Consider the following 12952-nt stretch of genomic DNA (forward strand, 5'->3'; position numbering starts at 1 on the left):
ACTGCTAGAATTATGTTTGATTCTCATGGAGCCTTCTGTGAACTTTTACCCCAAGTGGTCAGAAGTTTAAAACACATGGTGACTTGTTTCCACCCTCAGAGCTGTCACTCAGAGCAGCTGCCACCCAAATATTTACTTTCTACCCATTCAGCTGGAGCTTTTCTTACTCTTGATTCAACTTTAAAAACTGAGTTGACAGCGCATGCGTATCTCCATTTGTGTGTAAAGGGTGTGTATCCATGGTTGTGTTGTCTGAGGCCAAATCTCGGGCCACTTTGACTCACTGTGGTGAATTATGGAAGGGAGGAGGCCATGAGATCATGCTCGCTGAACCTCCTCTTTTTTTCACAGACTGTAGCTCTCAGCTCTGTGGTAATTATGACTGTCCTCCCCCACAGTTGTTTATTTGGTGCAGGCCCAAACAGAAAAAGGTGGGCGTCTGGTGAAGGACATGCCAAGCTGTAACCCCAGCTCTGTGCAGGCCTGCTGACCTGAAAGAGAGCTTAAATCCGTAGTGAATCATGAATGGCTACTGGAAGGCTCTCTTTACTCTAAAAGCCTGAGACAGCTTAATGTGACTGTTTATTCAGGGCACAAAATAAGTTTTAGTCTTTATTCTGCACAGTTTCTTCACATATCTGACTACAGCTGCAGGGTTAAGCGATATGACAATATGTACAATTGGATTTTATAAATTTGTAACTGCCCCTTTAATACTGTATCTTTGGTATGTTAGGCAATTATGTGCAATGTTGCAAATCAAAGAGCAGGACTCCTTAAAGTCAATATTAGAGTTTTATATTATTTTCAGATACTGTTTTGCCAAAGGATGACTAAGTAGGCTACATTTGGTTTAGCTTTTGAGCTTTGAGGAGTGTGACACGAAAGTATTGTATTTAGCCAGTCATGGAGAAACTATGAGTGCTTTGGACATAGTGGACGTACAGCTGAGAAGTGATTCATGCTGCAGGAGTGGTTTCAGAGGCTTTTTGTTGCATTGACTCTAGGTTTCTACTAGGATCTATTGTAACTGTGTGAAAACAAGCAGAGTAACTGTTTGATGTGAACCCCAGCTTCAGAGCCACCTTTGAAGCTGTTAGCAATTGAAATTCAACTGACTTTTGGTGGAATATTAAGTTAGTTTGACCAGTATGACCCTGTACTTAGCCCCTCAGCCTTGTTGCTATGCCTGTCAAGCTTCCTGTTCTCACTCATGCAATTTGTAGTAACTTTTGACCACTTAACACCTTGCAATAAAGTGCAATTTAGGGGATCATATTGCAGGTGTAAATGCAACCAAAACGCATTGAGGATGGATTGTAATCTGATTGGTCAAACCACCTCCGGAGGCGCTCAGGGATGGGCTGTAATCACATTGAACACATGTGTAATGCAATCCACAAACAACAACTATATGGACGGAAATACATAATTGTGCATGACTCTCCCAACCCAGCGAGGTAGCAGCGGCTTGTCTCCCTCTCATCTGATGCTAACACTGCTGAAGTGTCTCCCTCATCTGTAATATATCCTTTCTGTCAGTAACTGTCTTTACAATCAGGTAGGCCTGTTTCATCCTTGTCGAGTTTGTCTTCACCTTCTACATCGTTCTGACTGTCTCTGATAGACAACAAAGAAAACTACAGACTAGAAATATATACTATACTATAGAGTAAAAAAACCAACAACAAAAAAAAACCAAATTATTCTTAAAATAATAATTGTTGATGGGCGGGGACGGGCCTATTTGGATTGCACTTGATTGTTTGAACTGGACAGAGTGATCAGATCTCAGTCAGATCTCACAGCGGGGCGGCTGTGGCTCAGAGGTAGAGCGGGTCGTCCACCAATCGAAAGATCAATGGTTCGATCCCGGGCTTCTCCAGGCTGCATGTCGAAGTATCCTTGAGCAAGATACTGAACCCCAAATTGCTCCCAATGGCTGTTCCATCGGTGTGTGAGTGTGTTAAAAACGGAGTAGCAGGTGGCACCTTGTACAGTAGCCTTGGCCACCAGTGTATGAATGTGTGTGTGAATGGGTGAATGTGACTCGTAGTGTAAAAAGTGCTTTGAGTGGTCACTAGATGACTAGAAAGGCGCTATACAAATGCAGGTCCATTTACCATTTACCATTTACAGCCCATTCTCATTCCCAACTCGATACCGTGAGTGGCATGGAGTAGAAGTATTAAGTGTCATGAAAAGACAAGTCTCATGAAAGACTCAAGTAAAGCACAAGTACCTCAAATCTGTACTTAAGTACAGTACTTGAGAAAATGTACTTGCTAAGCTATGATTGGACATTAAGTGTTGGGAGAAAGCTTTAGCTCAGAGTCAGTTCCAAGTGTAGAAATGGAGTCTGCCCATAGCCACACCAACACAACCACCAAAAGTAGTGTTACATAACTAATAAAGCCCTTTATTTACTGTCTATATAAAGCACTGGGAGTCTGACTAAGATAATGAAAGTGGGGAAATGCACCGCTGAGTCTCCTCATTGTGGAGAGGATGAGGATGCGGAAGAGGAAAGGGGGCGAGAGGAGCTTCAAACAGATACTGAGGAAGGTGGGAGGGGGGCTTCCTTCGTGCCTGTGGAGCTAAAGGCTGATAGCCTTTTATTCATTTCAGCCGCAGGAAGAGATAAGACTCAGAACCTGACATCTAACAGCAGTCACCTTTTCCCAACATCACTCAGTCAGTGTGCACGAGAATCTTCAATGTGTCTGTGAATGCTATCACTCACTGATATCCACTACCAGCACTACACCACGCCAACTTTCTCTACTAATCACTATTTCCACTATTCGTGCCGACCCTCCGGTAATGAGAAAACTGAAGCCAGACTGCAGATGTTTGGGGAAGTGATTGACCTCAGATGGGAAGATTGTGATGCTGTTGCCAGAGATGGTCACGTCATTGCACTGGAGTCTCCAAAGCCCATTAACCTAATCTTCACATACACTGATGTCACTTGTACTTTGTTACTCTTTTGTCCCCTATGACACATTTTGTGCCGGCCACAGTGTCTCAGATGCCATTAAACTGACTCGCTTTTCAGGTGGTTTTAAGATTTCAGCTGAAGGTAAATCCATTCCCTTTGCCTTACGTAGTCAAATGGCTAAAACAGACAGTCCTCTGTTGAGGGTCAGTCGGGAACACTTTGTATCCTGTAGGCGCACATTTGTAGAGTCCCCTAAAGACTTCCTGTAGACTACCTCTAAGTGAATTCTCTGTACGTTCATTGAATTGCATTCCTCACTCAGCGTCACTCATGTCAAACTTCAGCCAAAAAGGATTAGAGACAAGATGGCAAACCAACTCAGCCTGTAAAACTGTCTCCAATTCTTGTTGCGTTCAGTGTTGAATGCTTTTTATTACCAACCATAAACTTTTCCTCCAGCCATGAGTCACACACCTCGTCACAGGTTTAACCGTTGACCATGACTCAGCCCCAGGCTGTTACTGAAGGAAACAAAACAAATGTGTTACAGGAACTTTAAGCAGCATTGTTGCGCGGTGATGATTCTGACATAAGATAGCATGTGTGATGCAAAGCAGAGCTGTGACTCTTACTTATAAGAAATGGGATTCCCATGCACTTCATAGCTTTTACTGGAAATCTGTGTTTACATTGGAGGTGTTACTGTTTTATAATGACACCAACCCAATGTAGAGCAAACGTGCAATATTAGAAACACCTTTGTTGTTTCTACACTGCAGCATTTACCTTCATAAATCTGTCATTTTTAAAATGGGTAGCATTTTACAGCCAATAAATACATATTATTTAACTGGGAAGCAGGAGATTACTATAAACAGCAAAGGCTATTATCATGTAGGTATGCAGGTGGATACAGTTTTATTTTATATGGTGTCAGTGTTGGCATACTGTTACCATAGATACTGTACATGGTGGGCTCTATTTGTTTGAATGCCTTATTGTTTAGGAGTCCAGCTGTTTCCAGCATTAAAGCTGCAGCAATTATTATTTTTTACGTTAACATTGGATTAAAATGATTAAGTGCTCTGTGATAGGTGGTACTGGACCCACAGAGAATTATCTCCCAACTCTTATCTCTAACTTTCTCTAGCTTTCAGTTTGTTGTTTTGGTTTTATGGCCCACAACTTAACTGTTTTGCTTCCCCTTGGGTCGCACCACTCTCATCAATTAAACACTTTTTCAGCCACAAGAGGCAGCTGTTTTTTGTTGTTGTTGTTTTTTTTGTTTTTTGATTGAAAAAGCTCTTAAAATTCACTATATACTAGCTGCCCAGCACCAAACAGCAGAAAGACACAGTTAGAGTCTAACTGGTGAACATAGTGGAGCATTTAGCTGCTAAAGAGACAGATATTTCCCTCAGGAGTTGGTGGAGACCAACAATAGAACTAAAAGAGAGTGAATATTGGACTTATATACATCAGGTGAACACAAACACAACTCAAAGTAACTTGTCAAAAAAAATATTTTCGCTACCTTAAGCTTACAGTATAATAATCTCAATTTGAGGTCTCAACAATGTGATAATGAAATCTAGGATCCAAACGTTAACTGAAAAATATTATCAGTTATTTGTGTTCAGAGTTCAGCTTGTATCAGTTCAGTAGAGTACAATGGTGGAAGAAGTACACAAAGCCTTTACTCAGAGGGTCTGTTTGGAATTCATAGTGTATGTGTTGTCTGCACACAGTTCTCAACATGGAGGGGGCTGAGGTAGAGGGTAGCAGCTAACAGTGCTAACTCCATAAACAACAACATTGCTAACAGAGCTAATACTGTTAACCGAGGGGCACTGTCCTGATATCAGCGCTAACAGGTGTATGAGCACAGTTCACAGAGCCGGCGACACCAGTGGAATACACACAAGCACTAATAACGTATGCATGGCCATACCAGTTTACCACAACAAACCACAGAGAAGCTCAGATTACAACACACACAGAGGAAGCGTAACTTCATTCTCTGCTTAGGACGTCATCACTCCACTATATCTTTACATAGTGATATGCTTTCGTATTAATACTCTGAAAGTTGCATACAGAACTTTTAAGTAAAAGAAGAAATTCCATAGTCTGAAATTTGAAATGTTACGTTACTACAGAATTACTTAACTTAAAAGTACAGAAATATCAGCAAAATGTACTTAAAGTATCAAGAGTATTCATTAGATACCTCCCTTTCTAACGTTACTTTAACTTGATGGCACCTGGTTAGACCTCCACCAAGGCCCATAAATGCCAGCCATTACTTATTGTCTCCCAGCTTGTGACACACTCATCATATGGACACAAACATATTGCTTTGTATCATATTAGCCATATCACCTTCGTGGGGTGATACTGAGGGTGTTACAACTTGTTGCAGTAACTTCCACCTGGCGCAAGAAGTCAATTAATGCAGCTTTAAGAACAAATAATATGCAACAGGACTTAAGAGTCTGCAGCCATGTTTAAGTGGTGCTCTAAGCTACAAGCTAGCCATAATAATAGGCTCACAATTACTCATTTCAACATGACATGTTCTCAGTTGCTAATTTATTGAATACACCAAAAGTAATGCAGTGGTTCCTATGTTTTGTAGGTTGGACAAAATATTAGAAACACCTGCTAGTATAATTCAGCAGCACCGCATATTAACAGCCTCTGCAGTGATCATAAAGTCTAATCAACCTCTCTAAAACTGAACTTTGTAACCTTCATAAAGGGAGGATTTATTGCAGGGCTGTTAAATTAGACTGCTCGAATTTATCAAATGAAAAGGATGATGAGTTAGTGCAGTTTTCAGCATATTTTTAAGTATTTAGGCCACGCACGAAAACCTGGGACTGTTAGTTGGACAAAACAGACATTTGTTTACTCTATCATAGACCAGACTGTAACCAGTAATAGTGAAAATTGCCCTCTCGCTGCCTCTTGTCTTTATTTTTTCCTTGGTGGATCACAGAGGTGGACCCAGCTCTGGTTGTTTTCCTGGAAAGGAGAGGGGTGGCCAGATTTCTTGGAGCTGAGTGCCGACCTGCTGTGCTGTATTACAGAGTGGAGGCTGTGGGAGCAGAGGTTAGAAAGGAGGAGTAGGGGGGTGGTGTTGGTGGCAGGGAGGCAGCTATCAGGCATGGATTGATGGTGGAGAATTGACAGTTTGGAAGTTAACAGAGACAAGAGCCAGTGCAGAGGGAATAGTGAGGCTGCGAGGGTGGAGTGCAGAGGGATATTAGGTTAGAAGGTCCAGCTTGTAGGGGGGGAAGCTGGGAAGTGGGAGTGTGTGTATGTGTGTGCATGGAGGGGGGGGGGGGGGGGGGGGGGGTCTTAGGAGGGGTGGGGTTGTGAATTAAAACCATACCTTCAATCCATCACTGGAGCCGGTCTGGACGTCAGGGCAATGCAGCAACATGTGGAAAGAATTTATGACCTAGTTTTCATTTCCTTGTTTAATACGATATTGGGTGCTTTAAGAGGGAGAGAGAGAATGGGAGCAGAAAGAAAGGAAGCAGAGAGAGGGAGTGGGAGATTATGAGAGCGAGACAGTTTCACCTCCATGTACGTTTTTATGAAGCAAAGCAGCGAGACATGCTTGACGAAGGAGAGCTTAGAACATCAGGACTGAAAGTCTCAGTCCATCTGGTTCATTTATTGTCTGTAATTGAGTTATTGTAAATGTTTCCTCCTGAGCTTTGATTGGAGGCAGGCCTCTCGTCCAGCAGGCCAGCTGATTGATCCACTGGAGGAAGTGTAGAGCAGAAACCTCATGACATTAAATTACTTGAAGAGTAAAGGTTTTATCTCTTTTCATTCAATATACAACCAGCTGCATTTATTAAGAAGAGCAGTGTATGTCACAGTGGTGGAAGAAGTGCTCAGATATTGCACTTAATAAAAAGAAGTAATACCACAGTGTTCAAATACTCTGTTACAAGTAAAAGTCCTGCATTTAAATTTTTACTTGAGTAAATCTACAAAAGTGTACATCAGAATATACTTAATGTACCAAAAGAACTCATAGTGTAGCCCATTTCAGGAAAATATATATTCTATTATTGTATTATGATTATTAATGCATTAATATGTTCATCACTTCAGTGTTACAGCTGGTAAAGGTGGAGCTCATTTTAATTATTTATGACCTGCTGCGTAGCTTGTGACACCCCCACCCGACCTCCAGGGATCAATTATGTTTTATCTTAATCTGTAATGTTACCGCATCATATTATTTGTTGATTATATTTTGTATTATTTTTATCTGAATCTGCAAACTAAATAAACAAACCAAAATAACTAACTAAATGAATAAGTGTAGTGGAGTAAAAAGCACAAAATTTGCCTCTAAAATGTCGTAAGGTAGAAGTAGAGGTGTTGAAATATAACAGTATTGACGATAACCATGATACTAAAAAAAATTCAAATATAGATATCATGTTAATAATACATATATGATAATATAATGTGAATAATTCAGCAAATCTTTTAATATTTTTGTTCTTGTTTTGTCTCCCTCTCCACCTCCCTACACTTGTATTTTGAGTGTACCGTAAAACTAAGACCGAGTGGCTTGGAGAAAATCAAATAATACAATATTTTGGACCAAATACGTCAATATTGATATCGTGATGATATGGTAGGGTTGACTGTTGGTGCTACCCGCTTGAGCTTATGTTAGTGAGCTGCTTGGATTGCTCATACAAATATTGGCCTAGATGTTTAAACTTTTGTCATGCAACACTTTGTTAGCTCGGTTAGATCCACAATTAATTCGTTAAGTTCATTTTACGGAAACCATGAGCACCAAAGAATAATTTATTAAGATTTACTGGCATGGTAAATAAGAGAGGCGGAAAAAAGTGCTGACTCCCTATCTCTGAAGCAGTCGGCTAGTCTGAATGAGTCTATTCCTCAATTATTTATATACCTTTAGTCGGTAAGGGTCCACCAATCAGAGGAATCAGTTTTTCCATGAAAATTAATTTAAGAGGATAAAGAAACCTGTCGTGCCGGTATTCTGGGTGCTGTAATCCTTGGATTCCCTATCCAGCATAGTAATTCTCTCTCTCTTTTAAACAAGTAATATTCGTATTGGTTAAAATAAACAATTTGGATGGAAAAACATATGGATGCCTGTCGCCAAATTTACGCCATTTTAGTTAAGTGATTGAATCAAATAAAAGCCCGGGCTATTAATTGAAGACAGGACGCAAAATAAACAAGTTGAAATATGAACTTGACTGATAGTATTATTATTATTATTGTTTTGAATTTTTTTGATATCACAATAATATCGTTTCATGAATTCTTTTGGCCAGGAAAATTGTATAGTGAAAATCTGATACCACAAGTACCTCAAAATTTAAGTTTTATTCCACCAATGATTTTTGTGTGGTCTACTAAATCTAAGTCTACCATGAGCTCCTGTTATCACCATGCATTCTTCCTGTATGAGGTGTGAAAGGAAACTAAACTCAGAGGCTGTATCTCTCTTTATTCTCATCCTCTCTGACTCTTTGTATGAAAAAGGCTAAACCAAATGCCTGGCACTGGAACAGGCGAACCGTTTCTGCTGCGCTCTAAATGTACGTAGTTACTTGGAGTTGTATTAAGGTACTGAAGCCAAGTCACGGCAGTAGAAGTGGGTCACAGTAAGACAGGAAGTGACTCCATCCTTCCACTGAGACGCAGGACGCCGGAGGGTCAGCCGGTGACTGGGGCAGGCGGGAAAGCCCTTCAGCTCCCTCTTTCCTGTTGTTCTCTGCTCTGTGTCATGCCCTGACCTGACAGTCATGTGTGTCAAGATTCAGGATCAGGTCTCTGCTTCCTGCTTTCTTGCTCTGATTATCTTCAGTCACGTTTCAGACGGTGGTCAGGAAATCATTTTTGCCCAGTGCAACTTTTATTTTTTCTCTGTCGGACTGGGATGCTTTGGATGCCATGATGGCACTGATAGCAGGAAATGTTTTCGTACCAGAGGATGGTGGTGGTCACAGAGATAATTTGCTGCAGTCATCGTCAACAGAGTGCCTCAGAAACTGAAGCACATTTGATCTATTGTGGGTTTTTGCCTAAAGTTGGTGCAGCAGACCCCCCTTAAATTACTGGCAGGATTGTAATAAAATGTGGTTTAATTACTTACAGTCTCCAGACATGTGCTCCTACTGAATCTGGTACATGGACTGCTTTTATAGATGGATCTGGTGTCTGTGGTGAAAGAGACTCATTTACAGTGACAGTGAAAGCAGGGATGTTTTACCCCCACCAACAGATAAAGGCAGTCTGTTAATGTAGAGAATATTCAGCTTTAAAGCCCTAGTCTGAAATTAATCATGACACACACTTAAATGTTCTGTATGTGAAATTCAGAGCATTAATATAGCAGCAAACCACTATTTGTTATTTAAAGATAAAATGCAATAATGGCATCCTGAGCAGAGAATGAAGTCCTCTATATGTGTTGTTTCTCTGTGGTTTGTTGTAGGGCTGCTCGATTATTGAAAAAATCATTATCACGATTATTTTGGTCAAAATTGAAATCACAATTATGCAGCGCACGGCATGTCATTTTTGTCTCGACATGGTGTTTACAAATCTCCTCAGCTTTCTGTATCGCACATGGCGGAGTTTGGCCCCGAAGCGTGCACACACACATGCACAAACACACACACAGACCAACCTCTCTTGCTCTCCCTCTGCCATTTTCCACACGCTGTTTATGAAATCTTCCGTGATCATCTGCCTCTCGCATTATTCATAGTTCACCTACTTGACTGGCTCGTGGAGTGAATAGAGGAGAGGAGGGGAGGGGCGGTAATGCGCATGTGCGGCTTCCGTAGAAGACAAAACATCTCCAGGCGTCCGTGACCAAAAATCATTTACCCTCGACTTCATTGCTTTTTGAAATCGTCTGACCTCAAAATCGTGATCACGATCACCAGATGATTAATTGCACAGCCTTTTTTGCACAGTTTGTTGTGGTAAACCAGTCCAGCCGCACATGCATGTTAGTGCATGTGTGTATCCCAATGGCTAGCTCATTGCCACTGCTTTGCACTGCGCTCATACAGCGGTTACCACTGATATCAGGACATCTTCATCACAGAAGTGTAATGCCTACTCTCCAGTTCCCCTCTGGTTAACACCATTAGCTCTGTCAGCACTGTTGCTGTTGTTAAGCACTTTTCATGTAATTAGCAACATTAGCTGCTAAATAAAATTACATTAATACATTGCTTATGTCCAACCTGAATGGATAAATCTAGCAGAAATTATACGCTAGATTACAATTTAAATGATTCAGTTCTAAGTTTCTGTTTCTCAAAATAACAAGAAATGGATCATTGAAGAGGAATTCCAAACACAGGATATTTTAAAAGTGGAATTTCAGGCAGGAAATGCAGTCCTTGTCCTTTGCAATCAAAACAATAATAATGGAATTCTAGGAAAGTAAAACTGATTGTATGGAGCAGAGGCCTGACGCTTTTACTTTCCTTTTTCCTAAAACCTCGGTTTGTTGTCGAACTAAATGTCATTGAGAAGTTATGTAGATTATAATCTTTATTTTAATGGCATTCAATGACTAGATTTTCAACATATAACCAGTCCTACAGGATCTGTTTGAGTCTAGACACATTTCTTAAACAGTGACATCATGTGCATACATTTACCTGCACATTTAAAGATGAGCTGCACTGCAGCAATGGCAGCGTGTCTACTTCCGCCAACAAACTGACTTCAGTGCAGCTAATTTTTTTTAAAAAAATTCAGTGAATCAACTAACCACATGAGAGTTGACTGGGCTTCTCAAGTTATGATTTGAATCAAGACTAGAAAGTAGTGATCAAAAACTCCCCAAACTACCTTCAAGGACAGGGCAACCCAAAATCAAAAATACATATTTTCCCTCTTACCTGTAGTGCCGTTTATTGGTCTACATCTGTTTTGGTGTGAGTTGCTGAGTGTTGGAGATATCGGCCATAGAGATGTCTGCCTTCTCTCCAGTATAATGGAACTAGATAGCACTCGGCTTGTGGTGCTCAAAGCGCCAAAAAAATACATTTGAACTTAAAACTACATCCACCAACTGCACCACTTAGCAGGAGGAAGCATGCATCTACTGCTAGCTCACCTAGCTCCACTGAACTAGCTAATGTTACAGCTCAGCTGAGGAGCACGACATTAATGTTTACATCTCACAGTGTCACAAGGACAAACCTTTTGTTCATGAGTGGATGCACACTTCATCTGTGCACTGATGGGGTTACCGATTTTTGTTTGTTAGAAAGAAAATAGTTCCTATTTCTAAGGTCAAAAATTAACTTTCACGCTCACCTGTATGTTGTTTGGCACTTTAATATTGCTATCTATGTTTTATTTTAATAAAGTATCATCAATTAATGTTCCCTCTCTCTCTCTCTCTCTTGTCACAGGTCTGTTTTTGATCCTGGGTCTGATGTTGTACCCCGCTGGCTGGGGTTCAGACAAGGTCCAGCTGTACTGCGGCCCTGATGCGGCTCCATACCGGGCTGGGCTCTGCTCCATGGGCTGGGCCTTCTACACTGCCATGGGCGGCACTGTGCTCACCTTCATCTGCGCCGTCTTCTCTGCACAGGCTGAGATCGCCACCTCCAGCGACAAGGTTCAGGAGGAGATCGAGGAGGGGAAAAGCCTTATCTGCCTCCTCTGAGGCCCAGATACTTGAGTCCTGTTGGGGAGAGAAGAAGAGGAAGCAGAAGGGAGAGACACCTGCCCTTCTGTCTGCTCTCATGAGGCTGGCCTGTGAAATGGAGGCCCCTGCATTGTTTACCACTAAAACTGACTCTTTGTTTGTCTCTGTTTTGTGTGTTTATGTGGGAGAAATCTACAAGTGCCAAGTTTTTTTCTCAGTGTTTGTCATTCAGCCACTAGAGGTGCTGTGTCTGTTATTGTATTCATGTTCAAGCATGTGGGCGCCTAGAGAGGCTTTGTCTGTCACCACATGTTCTGTAAATAAGTGTGATTATATATATTTTGTACATAGTTATGATCGCAGAATGAAAATTGGTCAGCTTGATCCAGGCTGGGCTGATGATGTCACTCTTGCCTTAAAAACACTGGTGTTTTTGTCACCAGACCACGACCAGCGAACCTGGATCTGTTAACTGTTTGTGTGAGCATTAACTCAACAAGGGAACCACTACTCAGTCAGAATAAACTACTCACAGAATAAATAGCTTCAGTTCAGAGTGGATGTCCTTTTAAAGCTTACAGAATGTACTGTTATTTGAATGATTAACGCGTTTGCAGACCCTTGAAATGTATTGATGGAAATGAATCTTCATGCAGACTGCACAAGGACGAGCAGAGGAAGCTCTGTGGTGCATTTTGTTTGTCCTCTACTCTGCAAAACTCCTGTAAATGAAGTGAGCTTTATTTGTAGCCTGAGCTGAGAGATGGCCTGTGAAAGGTCTGTGTCTGGTCCTCCTTCAGCAGACATCCTGTAATCTGTGCACAAAGACATGGACATAAATGATGAGGACACACACATGAAGTATTGCTGTTGTTAGTAATGTCTGGTTTCAGGGAGCCTGTTGAGTCGTAGATAGCGTCCTGTCTGTTCCCATTTGTTTCTGCCAAACGAATAAAGAGAAGGGAGAAAAACTAAGGTTTGGTTTCAGTTTTTATCCAGTGGAAGCTTCACTGTAGGGTGGAGGGAGGAGGGGAGGAGGGAGGAGATGCAGCAAGTGGAGCAGCCAGTTTGGTGCTGAGACCTCGGTTTGGCCCTTGAGGTGGGGGTGGGTACGTTTTCCAGCCAGCGGGTGATCAGTTTTTCCACTGATGCAGAACTGAACTCTGCATGTGTGTCTCTCTGTGAATGTGTGTGTGTGTGTGTGTGTGTGCCTGCCTCATATTCAACCAAGTACATTTACTCAAGTACTGCACTTAAATACAATTTTGGGATACTTGTACTTTACATAAGTATTTCACTACATTTAT

General features: G+C 41.4%; 1 protein-coding gene across 2 annotated transcripts in view; it reads left to right on the forward strand.

The window, feature by feature from the left end:
- The window catches only part of lhfpl2a (LHFPL tetraspan subfamily member 2a), a 59599-nt gene extending 46979 nt beyond the window's left edge, over positions 1 to 12620 (forward strand). For both annotated transcript variants that reach the window (XM_050052381.1, XM_050052382.1), the window contains one exon: positions 11407 to 12620. In XM_050052381.1, the coding sequence (XP_049908338.1) occupies positions 11407 to 11663 (257 nt within the window). In that variant the 3' untranslated portion in view covers positions 11664 to 12620. The remainder of the gene's footprint in view (positions 1 to 11406) is intronic.
- Positions 12621 to 12952: the final 332 nt, after the last annotated feature.

The sequence above is a fragment of the Epinephelus moara genome, chromosome 9 (genome assembly GCF_006386435.1).
Source record: "Epinephelus moara isolate mb chromosome 9, YSFRI_EMoa_1.0, whole genome shotgun sequence".
Lineage (NCBI taxonomy): Eukaryota > Metazoa > Chordata > Actinopteri > Perciformes > Serranidae > Epinephelus > Epinephelus moara.